Source organism: Oncorhynchus masou, chromosome 11, assembly GCF_036934945.1.
Source record: "Oncorhynchus masou masou isolate Uvic2021 chromosome 11, UVic_Omas_1.1, whole genome shotgun sequence".
Taxonomy (NCBI): Eukaryota; Metazoa; Chordata; class Actinopteri; order Salmoniformes; family Salmonidae; genus Oncorhynchus; species Oncorhynchus masou.
The window spans coordinates 9485280-9508461 of record NC_088222.1 but is presented as its reverse complement, the minus strand read 5'-3'; the positions used below and the strand labels follow the sequence as shown (position 1 = coordinate 9508461).

Genomic DNA, 23182 nt, shown 5'->3' with positions numbered 1-23182 from the left:
GAGTCCTTTGTCCTTTGAAGAATGTCTCTGGTGGTCAATTGGATACGTTGTAGTACCGTCATTGTGTGATAGATGGGATACTCTGTCTGTTCCTTCCTAACCCTCGTTTGCAGCTGCTGTTGCTAACTCAACGGCTAGGAGGTATCACATCTGTAGTGAATAAGAGTTCAAAGTTCATACCATTCGCAACCAAAGCTCACGCTGATGTTGGCTTCGTTCTGTAGTTATTATCTGAACCATTCTGACATCGGACCATCGTCCTCACATCCTCGGAACAGGAGGTTACATTTTCGTCAAGGGCTTACAGTGCCTTGCGAAAGTATTCGGCCCCCCTGAACTTTGCGACCTTTTGCCACATTTCAGGCTTCAAACATAAAGATATAAAACTGTATTTTTTTGTGAAGAATCAACAACAAGTGAGACACAATCATGAAGTGGAACGACATTTATTGGATATTTCAAACTTTTTTAACAAATCAAAAACTGAAAAATTGGGCGTGCAAAATTATTCAGCCCCTTTATTTTCAGTGCAGCAAACTCTCTCCAGAAGTTCAGTGAGGATCTCTGAATGATCCAATGTTGACCTAAATGACTAATGATGATAAATACAATCCACCTGTGTGTAATCAAGTCTCCGTATAAATGCACCTGCACTGTGATAGACTCAGAGGTCCGATAAAAGCGCAGAGAGCATCATGAAGAACAAGGAACACACCAGGCAGGCCCGAGATACTGTTGTGAAGAAGTTTAAAGCCGGATTTGGATACAAAAAGATTTCCCAAGCTTTAAACATCCCAAGGAGCACTGTGCAAGCGATAATATTGAAATGGAAGGAGTATCAGACCACTGCAAATCTACCAAGACCTGGCCGTCCCTCTAAACTTTCAGCTCATACAAGGAGATGACTGATCAGAGATGCAGCGAAGAGGCCCATGATCACTCTGGATGACCTGCAGAGATCTACAGCTGAGGTGGGAGACTCTGTCCATAGGACAACAATCAGTCGTATATTGCACAAATCTGGCCTTTATGGAAGAGTGGCAAGAAAAAAGCCATTTCTTAAAGATATCCATAAAAAGTGTTGTTTAAAGTTTGCCACAAGCCACCTGGGAGACACACCAAAGGTCGCAAAGTTCAAGGGGGCCGAATACTTTCGCAAGGCACTGTATATAGTGGAGGGAGAAAAGGGGTGTGTTTTATAGTTTACAGCCTATGTGTCACGGTTTTCTATAGGTGAAAGAGAGTCGGACCAAAATGCGGCGTGGCTGTTGTGATTACTATTTTAATGAAACAAGGAAAAAACACGAATCAATACGAAAACAACAAACGTAACACGAAAACCGAAACAGCCTATACTGGTGCAAACTAACACACGACAGACATAAGGACAATCACCCACGAAACAGTCAAAGAATATGGCTGCCTAAATATGGTTCCCAATCTGAGACAGCGATAAACATCTGCCTCTGATTGAGAACCACTTCAGACAGCCATAGACTAAACTAGAACACCCCACTAAGCTACAATCCCAATACCTGTGAAAAAACCCCAAGACAAAACACACCACATACAAAAACCCATGTCACACCCTGGCCTGACCAAATAGATAAAGAAAACACAAAATACTAAGACCAGGGAGTGACACTCTGTCTCTTCACGTAGGCGGGCCACTGAGTCGGGTCTAATTCACTCATGAAAACCCAATTCTCACATTTTAGAAGCTAAAATCACATTTCATCCCATTACGAATAATTTCATATTCAAACATTTAAATTGAACAACAATACCATGTGAATCCGATAACTCTGATGTGTAGACTTTACACTGTAGAGTTTATGTCATCTTATCATTGATGAGAATGTCTCAGATGACAACCGAACTGACATCATATTCATTAAGTAACACCGCTTATGTTCAATTGGTCGGATTACCAGAATATAGTTAATTTCCCCCCACCTTCTGATGTTCCCAGAATCTCTATGTTAACCAAGGGGTTTGCAAATGTAACATCAGTAGGGTAGAGAGAGGAAAAAGGGGGAGAGGTATTTATGACTGTCATAAACCTAGCCCCAGGCCAACGTCATGTTACTGGTCATTGCCATGCCAGACAGCACAAACGGATTTGGGAACCAGGCTAGGAGTAATGTGGCTGTTTATTAATGGGGAAGTAGTGTGTTGGTAGTGTGGCTGTGACAGGGGATATTTGTCACCACAGACAGCCCGGCTGCTGCACTTCCACACATGATTGAACAACATCTGGATGTCATCTGGGCCCAAAGGGAACAAAAACACACTAGGCTCTCTGCTGATGACAACGTGGCAGAGCAATAAGGAGCTGATAGCAGCATCGTTAACAGAGTCATAGTCTCCAGGTCATCAAAACAATGATGTTGGCTAGTCAGTGTCTTGCACTTTGAGCCAACCCACACATTTTTGTGGTTTCATTAAAATCAGCTTGATAGTTTCAAGTTTTAATGCCAGAGTCTCCTACCATCAAAAACAATGGAGAAAATGCATCCCATAACATTTTAACATGGAAATAGCTGTTCTATCATTCAGCCTACAATGTGTGGTGTTCAATGTAGGCCTACTGTTCATTCAATGAGGATTTAAAAAAAAAACATACAGGGCTTGACATGAACCTGTTAATCCACTTGTCCTTCAGACAAGCAGGTGACCAAATGGTTTAATTGTGTTGTTTGATGCAAGAAACCACTATTCCAATAACATTATTACAGAGAATCAGAGAAATGATGCTACTGCAGCGGTACCGCTTGTCGTGCGGAAGCAGAGAGAATAGTCTATGGCTTGTGTGGTTGGAGGAGGTCACTGACAAAAGGGAGGGGGGTCACTGACCTCCTCCCCTATTGGCTGACTCATCTTCACTGGCGAACAGGCTTTCCACCATCGTGTCGTCAGCAGGATGTCCAGGATCCAGTTGCAGAGGGAGGTGTTCAGACCCAGAGTCCTAAGCTTGGAGTGACAAGCTTGGAGTGGACAATGGTGTTGAACGCAGAGCTGTAGTCAATGAACAACATTCTCACATAGGTATTCCTCTTATCTAAGTTGGTGAGGGCAGTGTCGAGAGCAATTGAGAATGCGTCATCTATGGGTCAGTTGGGGTGGTATGCAAATTGGAGTGGGTCTAGGGTGTCTGGGATGGTGGAGTGAATGTGTTGCCATAACCAGCCTCTCAAAGCCCTTCATGATTACAGATGTGAGTGCTACAGGCCGGTAGTCATTGTGGCATGAAGCCTTAGATTTCTTGGGAACAGGGATGATGGTGGTCATCTTAAAACATGTGTGGATTACAGACTGGGACAAGGAGAGGTTGGAAATGACTGTGAATATGCCTGCCAGCTGTTCTCTGTTTGCTATGAGAACGTCCCCTGGAATACCATCCTCCTCGCGGGTGTTGACCTGATTAAACCACCTCTCCAATCGTTTTGGCACTATATCAAAGAACAAATATCAAAAACATATACATGATCTAATACAAATCTTAGAATCAACTATTAAAGACTACCAGAACCCACTGGATTCTCCAATTACCTTGAAGGACAAAAAACAAACCCTCCAACCCCAAAAAAGGGCTGTGGTGTTGATGGTATCCTCAATGAAGTGATAAAATATACAGACATTTGGAACCAAGGACTGAACCAAGGACTGATCACCCCGTGTGAAGGTGGAGACAAATTTGCGTCAACAGGAACCTTGGGATAATCCTCTGCATTATCATTAACAGCAGACTCGTGCATTTCCTCAGTGAAAACAATGTACTGAGCAAATGTCAAATTGGCTTTTTACCAAATTACCTTACGACAGACCACGTATTCATTCACCCTGCACACCCTAATTGACAAACAAACAAACCAAAACAAAGGCAGTCTTGCTTTGTTGATTTCAAAAAAGCTTTTGACTCAATTTGGCATGAGGGTCTGCTATACAAATAAATGGAAAGTGGTGTTTGGGGAAAAACATATAACATCATAAAATCCATGTACACAAACAACAAGTGTACGGTTAAAATTGGCAAAAATACACATATTTCTTTCCACATGGCCGTGGGGTGAGACAGGGATGCAGCTTAAGCCCCACCCTCTTCAACAAATATATCAATGAATTGGCCAGGGCACTAGAACAGTCTGCAGCACCCCACCCTACTAGAATCTGAAGTCAAATGTCTACTGTTAGCTCTCTGACTAGACCTCCTTCTTCCCACATGGACATTACCTCCCTTCATTCACAACCCAGACAAACAGACATTGTGTCTCTGTGTGTCAAACCACATCAATGATTTGTTTATCAGGAAAAACATCCAAATACTGTACAGGCTGCAGGCTACAGGCTACAGGCTGCAGGCTACAGGCTATAGGCTACAGGCTATAGGCTGCAGGCTACAGGCTACAGGCTACAGGCTACAGGCTTCAGGCTACAGGCTATAGGCTACAGGCTGCATGCTTCAGGCTACAGGCTACAGGCTACAGGCTACAGGCTTCAGGCTACAGGCTACAGGCTACAGGCTAGAGGCTACAGGCTACAGGCTACAGGCTATAGGCTGCAGGCTACAGGCCACAGGCCACAGGCTACAGGCTACAGGCTTCAGGCTACAGGCTATAGGCTACAGGCTGCATGCTTCAGGCTACAGGCTACAGGCTACAGGCTACAGGCTGCAGGCTACAGGCTACAGGCTATAGGCTACAGGCTACAGGCTACAGGCTACAGGCTATAGGCTACAGGCTGCATGCTTCAGGCTACAGGCTACAGGCTACAGGCTTCAGGCTACAGGCTACAGGCTACAGGCTAGAGGCTACAGGCTTCAGGCTACAGGCTATAGGCTACAGGCTGCATGCTTCAGGCTACAGGCTACAGGCTACAGGCTTCAGGCTTCAGGCTATAGGCTACAGGCTACAGGCTACAGGCTACAGGCTTCAGGCTGCAGGCTTCAGGCTTACAGGCTACAGGCAACAGGATACAGAATACAGGCTGGGACACTGCATGGAAAGTGAATAGAACAAAACAATAACGTGGTAATGTGGTTAGATTTATCAGATCTGACCCTGGATGTCCTTCCTGCTTTTCAGGGATGTGGTCACACCATTGATATTTACATGTAGGTTAGTCTGTAGTTTGGAGCAATACCTGATATGTGTATATACAGTATAGTATACATACAGTGGGGAGAACAAGTATTTGATACACTGCCGATTTTGCAGGTTTTCCTACTTACAAAGCATGTAGAGGTCTGTAATTGTTATCTTAGGTACACTTCAACTGTGAGAGACGGAATCTAAAACAAAAATCCAGAAAATCACATTGTATGATTTTAAAGTAATTAATTTGCCTTTTATTGCATGACATAAGTATTTGATACATCAGAAAAGTAGAACTTAATATTTGGTACAGAAACCTTTGTTTGCAATTACAGAGATCATATGTTTCCTGTAGTTCTTGACCAGGTTTGCACACACTGCAGCAGGGATTTTGGCCGTCTCCTCCATACAGACCTTCTCCAAATCCTTCAGGTTTCGGGGCTGTCGCTGGGCAATACGGACTTTCAGCTCCCTCCAAAGATGTTCTATTGGGTTCAGGTCTGGAGACTGGCTAGGCCACTCCAGGACCTTGAGATGCTTCTTACGGAGCCACTCCTTAGTTGCACTGGCTGTGTGGTTCGGGTTGTTGTCATGCTGGAAGACCCAGCCACGACCCATCTTCAATGCTCTTACTGAGGGAAGGAGGTTGTTGGCCAAGATCTCGCGATACATGGCCCCATCCATCCTCCCCTCAATATGGTGCAGTCGTCCTGTCCCCTTTGCAGAAAAGCATCCCCAAAGAATGATGTTTCCACCTCCATGCTTCACGGTTGGGATGGTGTTCTTGGGGTTGTACTCATCCTTCTTCTTCCTCCAAACACGGCGAGTGGAGTTTAGACCAAAAAGCTCTATTTTTGTCTCATCAGACCACATGACCTTCTCCCATTCCTCCTCTGGATCATCCAGATTGTCATTGGCAAACTTCAGAAGAGGATAGAACATGCGCTGGCTTGAACAGGGGGCTCTTGTGTGCGCTGCAGGATTTTAATCCATGACGGCGTAGTGTGTTACTAATGGTTGTCTTTGAGACTGTGGTCCCAGCTCTCTTCAGGTCATTGACCAGGTCCTGCCGTGTAGTTCTGGGCTGATCCCTCACCTTCCTCATGATCATTGATGCCCCACGAGGTGAGATCTTGCATGGAGCCCCAGACCGAGGGTGATTGACCGTCATCTTGAACTTCTTCCATGTTCTAATAATTGCACAAACAGTTGTTGCCTTCTCACCAAGCTGCTTGCCTATTGTCCTGTAGCCCATCCCAGCCTTGTGCAGGTCTACAATTTGACCCCTGATGTCCTTACACAGCTCTCTGGTCTTGGCCATTGTGGAGAGGTTGGAGTCTGTTTGATTGAGTGTGTGGACAGGTGTCTTTTATACAGGTAACGAGTTCAAACAGGTGCAGTTAATACAGGTAATGAGTGGAGAACAGGAGGGCTGTGAGAGCCGGAATGTGAGAGCCGGAATTCTTACTAGTTGGTAGGTGATCAAATACTTATGTCATGCAATAAAATGCAAATTAATTACTTAAAAATCATACAATGTGATTTTCTGGATTTTTGTTTTAGAAATTACAGACCTCTACATGCTTCGTAAGTAGGAAAACCTTCGAAATCGGCAGTGTATCAAATACTCCCCACTGTACATTACATGCACCCATAATGAGACAAAGCAATGAGCCTGTTAAAACATGTATCTGACTCCATATAGATAATTAGCAAAATGCAAGAGACTGTAGTTGAGTTACAGTAATAGAACACTATAGTTCAGTTAAAGTAATATAACACTATAGTTACAGTAATGGAACACTATAGTTGAGTTACAGTAATAGAACACTATAGTAGAGTTACAGTAATATAACACTATAGTCGAGTCACAGTAATATAACACTATAGTTGAGTTACAGTAATAGAACACTATAATTATAGTAATAGAACACTATAGTTACAGTAATAGAACACTTTAGTTACAGTAATAGAACACTATAGTTGAGTTAAAGTAATAGAACACTATAGTTGAGTTAAAGTAATAGAACACTATAGTTGAGTTATAGTAATAGAACACTATAGTTGAGTTACAGTAATAGAACACTATACTTGATTTACAGTAACAGAACACTATTTGATTTACAGTAACACAACACCATAGTTGTGTTACAGCAATAGACAATTAGGAAATGTCTGAGAATGGAATTCTAAATACAAGTGTATTTAATAACTCTGTAAAATGAATTAATTCATATACAAGGCATAGAGCTTAAGTTACAAGGCAAGAAAGAGAGAGAGAGAGAGAGAGAGAGAGAGAGAGAGAGAGAGAGAGAGAGAGAGAGAGAGAGAGAGAGAGCAGTTCAGGAACAAGAAAGAGAAAGAGAAAGAACAATGAATCTAAGACCCTTTTATAAGCATTTGAGTGGTTTTGATTCAAAATCTGAGTTGTTGCCCAATAGTATTACTGTAAAGTTAACCTCCAATCAGATATCAGACCTACATGACGTCACCTCTGCTCCTCAGAGGTGAGACAGTGGGGGGTTGGTGAGATCAACACAGAGAAGGCTGAATTCCTAAGACAATGCAGAGGACATTCTTGTATACAGTTAAGAAGAGTCACTTCGGGACGTTAGCCCTCCATCATCCACCCTTGAACACATCTTATTCTGCATCAGACCGAAGTGTTGAGATTTGGACGGGCAGCACTGTAGTCACTGTAGACAATCTTTGACCAAGTAGTTCATGGTGCTCGCAGTATCATCCCAGACGTGTCCTTTAGGCTGGTATCATTGTCTTCTTTAGACGTACAAATGTCCTTAGGTAACACGTTTCCTGTAGGCAAGCTACGAAACAATGTTCCGTTCTTCCTTGTAAGACCAACCACATAACTGAAGGGACATTACATCACAGATTAATCCACATTTCAATGAACATAAAATAGTCAGTTTATCTGATTGGTCAATAGCAATTTCAGATATAGTTTTATCAAAACAGTCAGATGAATACTAAAGATATAAAAGATAACTATCATCAAAACTATATTTTAAATTAAAATCATATGATAAAATAAAACAACGAATCAGAATTTGGAAATAATCAAGAACAATTGTTGAAGTCAAATCAAAAGAACGTTCACATATTAAATGTATTAGCATCTCAGTGTACAGCACCCGACATTAGCATACCGATGGTGAAAGATCTATGGCCATTCTGTGACAAACAAAGCAATGACTTTCCGAAGCACACCCACATCTACAGTCTACACTCAGCTGGCCGTATGCACCACGCTTGGGATAACAAACTATTCTTTGTGTCTTACAATGAGCCATTACATTTTATCTAGCACTCTGTACACGTCACAGACAGCACATTCACAAAAGTAACCCTACTGTATTATAGCCATCACAAATGGACATAGAAATGAATAAGTTGCCAAGGAATAAATTATTAACACATTATGGTAAAATAATCAACATCCAAAGGTTTAGGAGAAAGCTCAAAATCTAGTAGAATTGAGACCAAACATCATCTCAATATTTCTGCATTTTATGACCACTTCTGTGACAAGAGTTACAAAACCTAATTGAATAGTTGTTTTTTTTATTTATTTATTTTCTTTTATTTTAATTTTACTAGGCATGTCAGTTAAGAACAAATTCTTATTTTCAATGACGGCCTAGGAACAGTGGGTTAACTGCCTGTTCAGGGGCAGAACGACAGATTTGTACCTTGTAAGCTCGGGGTTTGAACTTGCAACCTTCCCGGTTACTAGTCCAACGCTCTAACCACTAGGTTACCCTGCCGCCCCTGTGGGCCTGCATTGTGCCTATAATACTATACACAGTTGATGGGAAAAGTCACTTTGGGGGCTGCCTTACAAGTCAGTTCCTATATCTGCACGATCAGCTGTTCTGTCTACAGCTTCTCTTGACTTGAGGTCATGCTGAAGTAGCATTCATTTAGGAGCTTTCTCTGGTATTAATGCCGTTCGGCTTCACAGATCAATAGATTCTGGCATTATCGGATAACAGAGCAACTATTAGGGACCTTCAGCTCTCCTGTCCTCTATATTAAAGTTGGCTTCAATAACCTTCTTTCTTCTCTGCTGCTAACAGGGCGATCTTCTAGAAATCTTCTTGCCTGACCACCACCATGGAAGAGCAGGCAGTGTCCAACAGTAGTCCCCAGCATGGCCGAGGCCTGGGCAGGCAGAACGTCATCAGGTGTGGCTGGCTGAGGAAGCAGGGAGGCTTTGTGAAGACTTGGCACACACGCTGGTTCGTACTTCGAGGGGAACAGCTACACTATTACAAAGACGAGGAGGAGACTAAAGCCCTGGTGAGTGACCGCTGAACCTCATGCTGTAATGCTGTGTGTCTCTCAGTGTAGTGCTACATGTTTTTATTTTGTAATTATTTAACAAGGCAAGTCAGTTAAGAACAAATTCTTAATTACAATGATGGCCTACACCGGCCAATCCCTGACGACGCTGGGCCAATTGTGCGCCGCCCAATGGCAGCGCACAATGTGATACATGTGATACAGCCTGGATTCGATCCAGGGTGTCTGTAGTGACACTTCTATCACTGAGATGCAGTGACTTAGACCACTGAACCAGGGTGTTTGTAGTGACACCTCTATCACTGAGATGCAGTGACTTAGACCACTGAACCAGGGTGTTTGTAGTGACACCTCTATCACTGAGATGCAGTGACTTAGACCACTGAACCAGGGTGTCTGTAGTGACACCTCTATCACTGAGATGCAGTGACTTAGACCACTGAACCAGGGTGTTTGTAGTGACACTTCTATCACTGAGATGCAGTGACTTAGACCACTGAACCAGGGTGTCTGTAGTGACACCTCTATCACTGAGATGCAGTGCCTTAGACCACTGAACCAGGGTGTCTGTAGTGACACCTCTATCACTGAGATGCAGTGACTTAGACCACTGAACCAGGGTGTCTGTAGTGACACCTCTATCACTGAGATGCAGTGCCTTAGACCACTGAACCAGGGTGTCTGTAGTGACACCTCTATCACTGAGATGCAGTGACTTAGACCACTGAACCAGGGTGTCTGTAGTGACACCTCTATCACTGAGATGCAGTGCCTTAGACCACTGAACCAGGGTGTCTGTAGTGACACCTCTATCACTGAGATGCAGTGCCTCAGACCACTGCGCCACTCGGGATGACAATATACAGTACAAGTACAGATGTAGAGATATACAGTGCACATTTAAGGTACAATGACAATGCAGATAGCCTGTGAAGTGTGACCTGCCATTCAATACTCACTAACACATACAATGATTTACAAAGGGGTTTATAAGTAGTTTATCAACTGTTGATTATTATGGGGTATTGTGTGTAGATTGATGAGGATTTTTATTTTTTATTTAATCCATTTTAGAATAAGGTTATAAAGTAACAAAATGTGGAAAAGGGGAAGGGGTCTGAATACTTTCCGAATGCATTGTATGTGTCTGGAATTATGCTTGTTTAATGTAAGTATTGCTTTGTAACTTAAGCTTAATGGCTTGTTTGTGATTTCATTCATTTGACAAAGTTATGAAATAAAGTTGTATTTAGAATTACATTCTCTTGGAAACACAGAATCGTTTAGAATGTCAGATGGTGAAGCATGATTCATAATTCCAGAGAACCTGTTTCCACTGCTCCAGAGTCCAATGGTGGTGAGCTTTACACCACTCCAGCCAACCCTTGGGATTGCGTGGGGCTTGTGTGAGGCTGCTCGACCATGGAAACCCATTTCATGATGCTCCCAACAAACAGTTCTTGTGCTGACGTTGCTTCCAGTGGGCAGTTTGAAACTCGGTAGTGAGTGTTGCAACCGAGGGCAGACCATTTTTACACGTTTCAGCACTCGGCGGTCCCGTTCTGTGCACTTGTGTGACCTATCACTTCGCGGCTGAGTCGTTGTTGTTCCTAGACGTTTCCACTTCACAATAACATCACTTACAGTTGACCACGGCAGCTCTGGCAGAGCAGTGCCACGCTTAAATTCATTGGGCTCTTCAGTAAGGCCATTCAATTGCTAATGTTTATCTATGGAGATTGCATGGCTGTGTGCTCGATTTAATACATCTGTCAGCAACGGAAGTGACTTAAATAGCCGAATCCACACTTCATTTTCATTGATAAAGTTGATAAGTAGCTGGCCTACATAATTATGCCATCCCCTTCCTCTGGTACATTGTGTTCTTTGTGTAAAGGATTATGTGTGGGAGAGATGTGTACTGGCAGGAACACGGAGACAGTAGGATGGCGTGCTGATGGCAAGACCACACGTCCTAACCCCCCCATACTCGATGCCATGACCTCTAACCCCCCAACTCTCATTTCTGACATTCCAGCGGGGCAGATCCCAGACTACATTCCCATAGTATTCCCACTCTATTCTATACCATATCCCCAATGGCCTGCCTCTTCTCTATCGTAAACATTCAGATGCCTAAGGAGATAATGTGATGAGTGAGCTGCGTGTGTGTGCATACGTGTGCATGCATCTATGACATCTATGACATGTCTGATGTCACAAACCGGCTCGAAGTTCGTAACAAAAGGGAGACAACGTGAGGATAAAGAATAACAAAATATATTTATTAACTGAAGTAACGTAAATACAATTAACAACAGTGTGTGTTTAGTCAGTAGTGTAAGTGAGTGGTCGCGTGTTTACATGTGATAATGAGGGGTGCTGAAAGGTGCCAACGCAAACAAAAGTGGTGTATTTGTCCTGGTGAAACACCCGAGCACAGGTGTGTCCCACTTCTCTGACGACCCTCCCAGCTCCGCCCACCGACAACCTATTAAGGTAAACAAGAGCAAAGAGAAAGAATTCGGAAGACGGAGTGGGAGGGTCGTCACACTGAGGCAACCAGCATCATGTCTGAGGCAACCAGCATCATGTCTGAGGCAACCAGCATTGTGTCTGAGGCAACCAGCTTCGTGTCTGAGGCAACCAGCATCATGTCTGAGGCAACCAGCATCATGTCTGAGGCAACCAGCATCATGTCTGAGGCAACCAGCATCATGTGTGAGGCAACCAGCATCATGTGTGAGGCAACCAGCATCATGTGTGAGGCAACCAGCTTCATGTCTGAGGCAACCAGCATCATGTCTGAGGCAACCAGCATCATGTCTGAGGCAACCAGCTTCATGTCTGAGGCAACCAGCTTCATGTCTGAGGCAACCAGCTTCATGTCTGAGGCAACCAGCTTCATGTCTGAGGCAACCAGCATCATGTCTGAGGCAACCAGCTCCATGTCTGAGGCAACCAGCTCCATGTCTGAGGCAACCAGCATCATGTCTGAGGCAACCAGCATCATGTCTGATGCAACCAGCATCATGTCTGAGGCAACCAGCATCATGTCTGAGGCAACCAGCTTCATGTCTGAGGCAACCAGCATCATGTCTGAGGCAACCAGCATCATGTCTGAGGCAACCAGCATCATGTCTGAGGCAACCAGCATCATGTCTGAGGCAACCAGCATCATGTCTGAGGCAACCAGCTTCATGTCTGAGGCAACCAGCATCATGTCTGAGGCAACCAGCATCATGTCTGAGGCAACCAGCATCATGTCTGAGGCAACCAGCATCATATCTGAGGCAACCAGCATCATGTCTGAGGCAACCAGCATCATGTCTGAGGCAACCAGCATCATATCTGAGGCAATTAGCCCTTCCTATTATCGTGTTTTCTGTTTTCCTGGGCAACAGAGTCAGGCAGATGCTTGTGGTGCTCCTGTGTCAGCCATGCGAGCTAACGAGGCCAACGAGACATCACATTCCATGACTGGGCTAATTAACACCCATGTTAATGCAGCCTCTTCATCACCCGGTTGTGGCTGACTGGCATAATTAATACCCATGTTAATGCAGCCTCTTCATCACCCTGTTGTGGCTGACTGGCATAATTAATACCCATGTTAATGCAGCCTCTTCATCACCCTGTTGTGGCTGCTTTGCACCTAAACTCATAGTCACAGGAACATTATTCCCTATATAGGACACTACTGTTGACCAGAGTCCTATTGGTCCTGGTGTATAGGACACTACTGTTGACCAGAGTCCCATTGGTCCTGGTGTATAGGACACTACTGTTGACCAGAGTCCTATTGGTCCTGGTGTATAGGACACTACTGTTGACCAGAGTCCCATTGGTCCTGGTGTATAGGACACTACTGTTGACCAGAGTCCTATTGGTCCTGGTGTATAGGACACTACTGTTGACCAGAGCCCTATTGGTCCTGGTGTATAGGACACTACTGTTGACCAGAGTCCTATTGGTCCTGGTGTATAGGACACTACTGTTGACCAGAGTCCCATTGGTCCTGGTGTATAGGACACTACTGTTGACCAGAGTCCTATTGGTCCTGGTGTATAGGACACTACTGTTGACCAGAGTCCCATTGGTCCTGGTGTATAGGACACTACTGTTGACCAGAGTCCTATTGGTCCTGGTGTATAGGACACTACTGTTGACCAGAGTCCCATTGGTCCTGGTGTATAGGACACTACTGTTGACCAGAGTCCTATTGGTCCTGGTGTATAGGACACTACTGTTGACCAGAGCCCTATTGGTCCTGGTGTATAGGACACTACTGTTGACCAGAGTCCTATTGGTCCTGGTGTATAGGACACTACTGTTGACCAGAGTCCCATTGGTCCTGGTGTATAGGACACTACTGTTGACCAGAGTCCTATTGGTCCTGGTGTATAGGACACTACTGTTGACCAGAGCCCTATTGGTCCTGGTGTATAGGACAATACTGTTGACCAGAGTCATATTGGTCCTGGTACATAGTACACTACTGTTGACCAGAGTCCTATTGGTCCTGGTATATAGTACACTACTGTTGACCAGAGTCCTATTGGTCCTGGTATATAGTACACTAATGTTGACCAGAGTCCTATTGGTCCTGGTACATAGTACACTACTGTTGACCAGAGTCCTATTGGTCCTGGTGTATAGTACACTACTGTTGACCAGAGTCCTATTGGTCCTGGTATGTAGTACACTAATGTTGACCAGAGTCCTATTGGTCCTGGTATATAGGACACTACTGTTGACCAGAGTCCTATTGGTCCTGGTGTATAGTACACTACTGTTGACCAGAGTCCTATTGGTCCTGGTATGTAGTACACTAATGTTGACCAGAGTCCTATTGGTCCTGGTACATAGTACACTACTGTTGACCAGAGTCCTATTGGTCCTGGTATATAGGACACTACTGTTGACCAGAGTCCTATTGGTCCTGGTGTATAGGACACTACTGTTGACCAGAGTCCTATTGGTCCTGGTACATAGTACACTACTGTTGACCAGAGTCCTATTGGTCCTGGTGTATAGGACAATACTGTTGACCAGAGTACTATTGGTCCTGGTACATAGTACACTACTGTTGACCAGAGTCCTATTGGTCCTGGTATATAGGACACTACTGTTGACCAGAGTCCTATTGGTCCTGGTGTATAGGACACTACTGTTGACCAGAGTCCTATTGGTCCTGGTACATAGTACACTACTGTTGACCAGAGTCCTATTGGTCCTGGTGTATAGGACAATACTGTTGACCAGAGTACTATTGGTCCTGGTACATAGTACACTACTGTTGACCAGAGTCCTATTGGTCCTGGTATATAGGACACTACTGTTGACCAGAGTCCTATTGGTCCTGGTATATAGTACACTACTGTTGACCAGAGTCCTATTGGTCCTGGTGTATAGGACAATACTGTTGACCAGAGTACTATTGGTCCTGGTATATAGGACACTACTGTTGACCAGAGTCCTATTGGTCCTGGTATATAGTATACTATTGTTGACCAGAGTCCTATTGGTCCTGGTATATAGTACACTACTGTTGACCAGAGTCCTATTGGTCCTGGTGTATAGGACAATACTGTTGACCAGAGTCCGATTGGTCTTGGTACATAGTACACTACTGTTGACCAGAGTCCTATTGGTCCTGGTATATAGGACACTACTGTTGACAAGAGTCCTATTGGTCCTGGTATATAGTATACTACTGTTGACCAGAGTCCTATTGGTCCTGGTATATAGGACACTACTGTTGACCAGAGCCCTATTGGTCCTGGTGTATAGGACACTACTGTTGACCAGAGTCCTATTGGTCCTGGTATATAGTACACAACTGTTGATCAGAGTCCTATTGGTCCTGGTATATAGTACACTACTGTTGACCAGAGTCCTATTGGTCCTGGTATATTGTATACTACGTTTGACCAGAGTCCTACTGGTCCTGGTATATAGTACACTACTGTTGACCAGAGTCCTATTGGTCCAGTTATATAGTATACTACGTTTGACCAGAGTCCTATTGGTCCTGGTATATAGGACACTACTGTTGACCAGAGTCCTATTGGTCCTGGTATATAGTACACTACTGTTGATCAGAGTCCTATTGGTCCTGGTATATAGTACACTACTGTTGACCAGAGTCCTATTGGTCCAGTTATATAGTATACTACGTTTGACCAGAGTCCTACTGGTCCTGGTATATAGGACACTACTGTTGACCAGAGTCCTATTGGTCCTGGTAAATAGGACACTACTGTTGACCAGAGTCCTATTGGTCCTGGTATATAGGACACTACTGTTGACCAGAGTCCTATTGGTCCTGGTATATAGTACACTACTGTTGATCAGAGTCCTATTGGTCCTGGTATATAGTACACTACTGTTGACCAGAGTCCTATTGGTCCAGTTATATAGTATACTACGTTTGACCAGAGTCCTACTGGTCCTGGTATATAGGACACTACTGTTGACCAGAGTCCTATTGGTCCTGGTAAATAGGACACTACTGTTGACCAGAGTCCTATTGGTCCTGGTATATAGTATACTACGTTTGACCAGAGTCCTATTGGTCCTGGTATATAGTATACTACGTTTGACCAGAGTCCTATTGGTCCTGGTATATAGTATACTACGTTTGACCAGAGTCCTATTGGTCCTGGTATATAGTATACTACGTTTGACCAGAGTCCTATTGGTCCTGGTATATAGGACACTACTGTTGACCAGAGTCCTATTGGTCCTGGTGTATAGGACAATACTGTTGACCAGAGTACTATTGGTCCTGGTACATAGTACACTACTGTTGACCAGAGTCCTATTGGTCCTGGTATATAGGACACTACTGTTGACCAGAGTCCTATTGGTCCTGGTATATAGTACACTACTGTTGACCAGAGTCCTATTGGTCCTGGTGTATAGGACAATACTGTTGACCAGAGTACTATTGGTCCTGGTATATAGGACACTACTGTTGACCAGAGTCCTATTGGTCCTGGTATATAGTATACTATTGTTGACCAGAGTCCTATTGGTCCTGGTATATAGTACACTACTGTTGACCAGAGTCCTATTGGTCCTGGTGTATAGGACAATACTGTTGACCAGAGTCCGATTGGTCTTGGTACATAGTACACTACTGTTGACCAGAGTCCTATTGGTCCTGGTATATAGGACACTACTGTTGACAAGAGTCCTATTGGTCCTGGTATATAGTATACTACTGTTGACCAGAGTCCTATTGGTCCTGGTATATAGGACACTACTGTTGACCAGAGCCCTATTGGTCCTGGTGTATAGTACACTACTGTTGACCAGAGTCCTATTGGTCCTGGTGTATAGTACACTACTGTTGACCAGAGTCCTATTGGTCCTGGTATGTAGTACACTAATGTTGACCAGAGTCCTATTGGTCCTGGTATATAGGACACTACTGTTGACCAGAGTCCTATTGGTCCTGGTACATAGTACACTACTGTTGACCAGAGTCCTATTGGTCCTGGTGTATAGTACACTACTGTTGAACAGAGTCCTATTGGTCCTGGTATGTAGTACACTAATGTTGACCAGAGTCCTATTGGTCCTGGTATATAGGACACTACTGTTGACCAGAGTCCTATTGGTCCTGGTGTATAGTACACTACTGTTGACCAGAGTCCTATTGGTCCTGGTATGTAGTACACTAATGTTGACCAGAGTCCTATTGGTCCTGGTACATAGTACACTACTGTTGACCAGAGTCCTATTGGTCCTGGTATATAGGACACTACTGTTGACCAGAGTCCTATTGGTCCTGGTGTATAGGACACTACTGTTGACCAGAGTCCTATTGGTCCTGGTACATAGTACACTACTGTTGACCAGAGTCCTATTGGTCCTGGTGTATAGGACAATACTGTTGACCAGAGTACTATTGGTCCTGGTACATAGTACACTACTGTTGACCAGAGTCCTATTGGTCCTGGTATATAGGACACTACTGTTGACCAGAGTCCTATTGGTCCTGGTATATAGTACACTACTGTTGACCAGAGTCCTATTGGTCCTGGTGTATAGGACAATACTGTTGACCAGAGTACTATTGGTCCTGGTATATAGGACACTACTGTTGACCAGAGTCCTATTGGTCCTGGTATATAGTATACTATTGTTGACCAGAGTCCTATTGGTCCTGGTATATAGTACACTACTGTTGACCAGAGTCCTATTGGTCCTGGTGTATAGGACAATACTGTTGACCAGAGTCCTATTGGTCCTGGTATATAGTATACTACTGTTGACCAGAGTCCTATTGGTCCTGGTATATAGGACACTACTGTTGACCAGAGCCCTATTGGTCCTGGTGTATAGGACACTACTGTTGACCAGAGTCCTATTGGTCCTGGTATATAGTACACTACTGTTGATCAGAGTCCTATTGGTCCTGGTATATAGTACACTACTGTTGACCAGAGTCCTATTGGTCCAGTTATATAGTATACTACGTTTGACCAGAGTCCTATTGGTCCTGGTATATAGGACACTACTGTTGACCAGAGTCCTATTGGTCCTGGTATATTGTATACTACGTTTGACCAGAGTCCTACTGGTCCTGGTATATAGTACACTACTGTTGACCAGAGTCCTATTGGTCCAGTTATATAGTATACTACGTTTGACCAGAGTCCTATTGGTCCTGGTATATAGGACACTACTGTTGACCAGAGTCCTATTGGTCCTGGTATATAGTACACTACTGTTGATCAGAGTCCTATTGGTCCTGGTATATAGTACACTACTGTTGACCAGAGTCCTATTGGTCCAGTTATATAGTATACTACGTTTGACCAGAGTCCTACTGGTCCTGGTATATAGGACACTACTGTTGACCAGAGTCCTATTGGTCCTGGTAAATAGGACACTACTGTTGACCAGAGTCCTATTGGTCCTGGTATATAGTATACTACGTTTGACCAGAGTCCTATTGGTCCTGGTATATAGTATACTATGTTTGACCAGAGTCCTATTGGTCCTGGTATATAGTATACTACGTTTGACCAGAGTCCTATTGGTCCTGGTATATAGTATACTACGTTTGACCAGAGTCCTATTGGTCCTGGTATATAGGACACTACTGTTGACCAGAGTCCTATTGGTCCTGGTATATAGGACACTACTGTTGACCAGAGTCCTATTGGTCCTGGTATGTAGTATACTACTGTTGACCAGAGTCCTAGGTAAAGTTGTGCAGCCATAGACTCATGGGTCAGAGGCCAATAACAGCTCAGTACCCCCTGAGTGAAAGGCGTGAAGTGATGCATTATGGGAGTCTGACCTGCCTGGTCCGTGTCCACATTAAGGGAGAGCTTTCGGCGCCCACTTGGTGTTTTGTCTTCTTTGATTAGAGAAGGTGTGTGTGTGTGTGTGTGTGTGTGTGTGTGTGTGTGTGTGTGTGTGTGTGTGTGTGTGTGTGTGTGTGTGTGTGTGTGTGTGTGTGTGTGTGTGTGTGTGTGTGTGTGCGTGTGTACTGCTCTCTCTGTAGACCAAGGAGATTAACTGCTGGAACAAACTGCTTGGTGCATTAGCCTGGCTGACCTAGTTACAGTCACGTTTCCCTTCACTGACAAAAAAACAAAGTTGTTTTTGGTGAAAAAGTGTAGAAAATGTATGTTGAGATCATTTGAGTTTTCAAGAAAGGCAAAAATTTTTGTCCATTAATATAACATCATATTGATCAGAAATACAGTGTAGACATTGTTAATGTTGTCAATGACTATTGTAGCTGGAAACTGCAGATTTTTTAAATGGAATATCTACATAGGCATACAGAGGCCCATTATCAGCAACCATCACTCCTGTGTTCCAATGGCACATTGTGTTAATTAATCCAAGTTTATCATTTGAAAAGGTTAGTTGATCATTAGAAAACCCTTTTGCAATTATGTTAGCCCAGCTGAAAACTGTTGTCCTGATTAAAGAAGCAATAAAACTGGCCTTCATTAGACTCGTTGAGTACCTGGAGCATCAACATTTGTGGTTTCGATTACAGGCTCAAAATGGCCAGAAACAAAGGCCTTTCGTCTGAAACTCGTCAGTCTATTCTTGTTCTGAGAAATGAAGGCTATTCCATATGAGAAATTGCCAAGATATTGAAGATCTCGTACAATGCTGTGTACTATCTCCCTTCAACACAGAACAGCGCAAACCGGCTCTAACCAGAATAGAAAGACGAGTGGGAGGCCTTGGTGCACAACTGAGCAAGAGGACAAGTACATTATAGTGTCTAGTTTGAGAAACAGACGCCTCACAAGTCCTCAACTGGCAGCTTCATTAAATAGTACCCGCAAAACACTAGTCTCCACAGTCAAGAGGCGACTCCGGGATGCTGGCCTTCTAGGCAGAGTTCCTCTGTCCACTGTCTGTGTTCTTTTGCCCTTCTTAATCTTGTCTTTTTATTGGCGAGTCTGAGATATGTTTTTTTCTTTGTAACTCTGCCTAGAAGGCCAGCATCCCGGAGTCACCTCTTCACTGTTGACGTTGAGGATGGTGTTTGGCAGGTACTATTTAATTAAGGTGCCAGTTGAGGACTTGTGCTGCGTCTGTTTCTCAAACTAGACATTCTAATGTACTTGTCTTCTTGCTCAGTTGTGCATCGGGGCCTCTCACTCCTCTTTCTATTCTGCTTAGAGCCAGTTTGCACTGTTCTGTGAAGGGAGTAGTACACAGGTGTTTTCAGCAGTTTTCAGCTGGGCTAACATAATTGCAAAAGGGTTTTCTAATGATCAATTAGCCTTTTAAAATGATCAACATGCCATTGGAACACAGGAGTGATGGTTGCTGATAATGGGCCTCTATACGCCTATGTAGATATCCCATTAAAAATCTGACGTTTCCAGCAACAATAGTAATTTACAACATTACAACAATGTCTACACTGCATTTCTGATCAATTTTATGCTATTTTAATGCACTTTTTTTTCTTTCAAAAACAAAGAAATTTCTAAGTGACACCAAACTTTTGAACGGTAGTGTGGATTCAAGTTTCAAGTGAAGTTAGTCATATGTACGGGATACAAATGGTGTACCACCCAAGTTGCATGAATTCATAACTGTGGAAAAATGATAAATAGACACAACAAAACATAATTGACAGTAGAACAAACGACAGCGGGACATTACAAAGAAATGACCATTGCCTCAATCAATTCCAGCTTGGATTTTCACTCCTGGAATTCCATTCAAAGCCCGAGCAAAGAGCAAAGAGCAAAGCAATTTTCTAAAGGGAAGGCAGAGAGCAGTAAAGAACAGTGATCCTATAGCTTCCGAGCCTCAGGGAACTCTAGAGTTGTTCTGGCCTGGCTGGAACAGAGTACTGCTCAATGTTTCAGCTCAGATGGTGTGTGTGTGAGAGTTACAGAGAGAGAGAGAGAGAGAGAGTCAGAGAGAGAGAGAGCTCGTATTCAGCTCAGCTGTGAATTGATTAAAGAGAACAACAGCTGTACTATGGGGTAGTGTTCTCGTTGTTCTGTTCTGTTCCCTTCCTCCTGCCTGCCGCCCACCTCGGTGTTTAGAGCTGTTTGACCCTGCTGTTTGGCCCAGGAGAGGTGTTCTGGGCTGGGCTGGGCTGGGCTGGCTTCCAGGAAACCAGCCCTGCTATGGGTCGTGGGTGGATGAGATTTTTAAGGTTACGTTCGAGGAAAACATCTACTTCTGTGAGTTGGTGGCAATGTTTTCTTCTCTGTTGAAAAGCATCAGAAAGGATATTGATGGATCACCCCAAACCCAGCTTCCATAACGGAAGTGGCCTGGTCTGTATTCTAAAAGGGTCTTGGAGTAGAAGTGCTGATCTAGGATCAGATTCCCCTGATCCATAGAAGGCAATTTGTTATCATTTAAAAGGTGGATCCTAGTTAAAGAGAGGGTGATGAAGGGTACAGAGGGTATTGTCACCTCTCTATTTAACCTGTATGTCATCGACTCTTAACAGCATATCATTACAGTACCTACATTGTACGTTAAATAGTCTCACGTGTCCAATCCTTCCTAATTAGATTGAGACAAACCTAGGCGTCCGAGTCGATACTGTAAATAACCTTTATATTTAACCCATATCAAGTGGACAACCTGGTGACATTCATCAACCCCAACCAGATATCATGAGTAGAAAAAGAGGAATCAAGACAGAATCACTCATAACCAGAATACGTTTCCTGTGTGGTCCAACCTGTTGAACTACTGTGGTCACTGGGGGGTGACATGCAAATTCCTATTGCCAGCAATGTTATGTAAAGACTCTCGTTTCGATGCAGAGATATTAATGTGTTTAGAAGATCAACCCCGCTAAACGCAGCCTGCTTGGGTTTCATAAGAAGAAGCTCATATTGTTAACACCCTTTGAAGCTGATGCTTAAGAGGGTGAAAAATAAAGTTGAAACATTTTGCTGATAGCAAAGCTTGCGGTGATCAAATGTAGAGATATCTACTGCAAAGATGCTTGTGGTGATCAAATGTAGAGATATCTATTGCAAACATGCTTGTGCAAAACTGAAAGCAGGAACCACTGCTTTTTAGCAGGGCAAGGCGACCAGAAACATGACCGAATACAGACAGTGTAGCTATTACCTCTGCAAGGCAATCAAACAAGCTAAGCGTCAGTATAGAGACAAAGTAGAGACGCAATTCAACGGCTCAGACACGAGAGGTACAGTATTTGGCAGGGTCTACAGTCAATCACGGACTACAAAAAGAAAACCAGCCCTGTCGCAGACCACAATGTCTTGCTCCCAGACAAACTAAACAACTTCTTTGCTCGCTTTGAGGACAGTACAGTGCCACCAACACGGACCGCTACCAAAACTCGCAAGGCTGCCTAGCCGCGTCCTCAGAGCATGCGCAGACCAGCTGGCTGGTGTGTTTACGAACATATTCAATCAATCCTTATCCTAGTCTGCTGTTCCCACATGCTTCAAGAGGGCCACCATTGTTCCTGTTCCCATGAAAGCTACGGTAACTGAGCTAAATTACTATAGCCCCGTAGCATTCACTTCCGTCATCATGAAGTGCATTGAGAGACTAGTCAAGGACCATATCACCTCCACCCTACCTGACATCCTAGACCCACTCCAATTTGCTTACCGCCCCAAAGGTCCACAGACGAAGCAAACGAAATCACACTGCACACTACCCTAACCCATCTGTACACGAGGAATACCTATGTAAGAATGTTTTTCATCAACTACAGCTCAGCATTTAACACCATAGTACCCTCCAAGCTCATCATGAAGCTTGAGGCCCTGGGTCTCAACCCTGCCCTGTGCAACTGGGTCCTGGACTTCCTGACGGGCCGTGCCCAGGTGGTGAGGGTAGGAGACAACATCTCCACCCCGCTGATCGTCAACACTGGGGCCCCACAAGGGTGCGATCTCAGCCCTCTCCTTTACTCCCTGTTCACTCATGATTGCGTGGCCATGCACGCCTCCATCTTAATTATCAAGTTTGCAGACAACACTACAATGGTAGGGTTAATTACCAACAATGACGAGACGGCCTACAGGGAGGAGGTGAGGGCCCTCGGAGTGTGGTGTCAGGAAAATAACCTCACACTCAATGTCAACAAAACAAATGGGATGATTGTGGACTTCAGGAAACAGCAGAGGGAGCAGCCCTCTATCCACATTGACAGGACAGTAGTGGAGAAGGTGGAAATTTTAAGTTCCTCGGCGTACACATCAAGGACAAACTGAAATGGTCCACCCACACAGACAGCATGGTGAAGAAGGCGC

At 44.0% G+C, this 23182-nt stretch overlaps 1 protein-coding gene across 2 annotated transcripts in view; it reads left to right on the top strand.

Moving 5' to 3' along the window:
- arhgap24 (Rho GTPase activating protein 24) overlaps positions 1-23182 on the top strand; it is a 256798-nt gene that overhangs the window by 24121 nt on the left and 209495 nt on the right. For both annotated transcript variants that reach the window (XM_064977336.1, XM_064977335.1), the window contains exon 2: positions 9191-9413. In XM_064977336.1, coding sequence (XP_064833408.1) covers positions 9228-9413 — 186 coding nt within the window. In that variant the 5' untranslated portion in view covers positions 9191-9227. The remainder of the gene's footprint in view (positions 1-9190; positions 9414-23182) is intronic.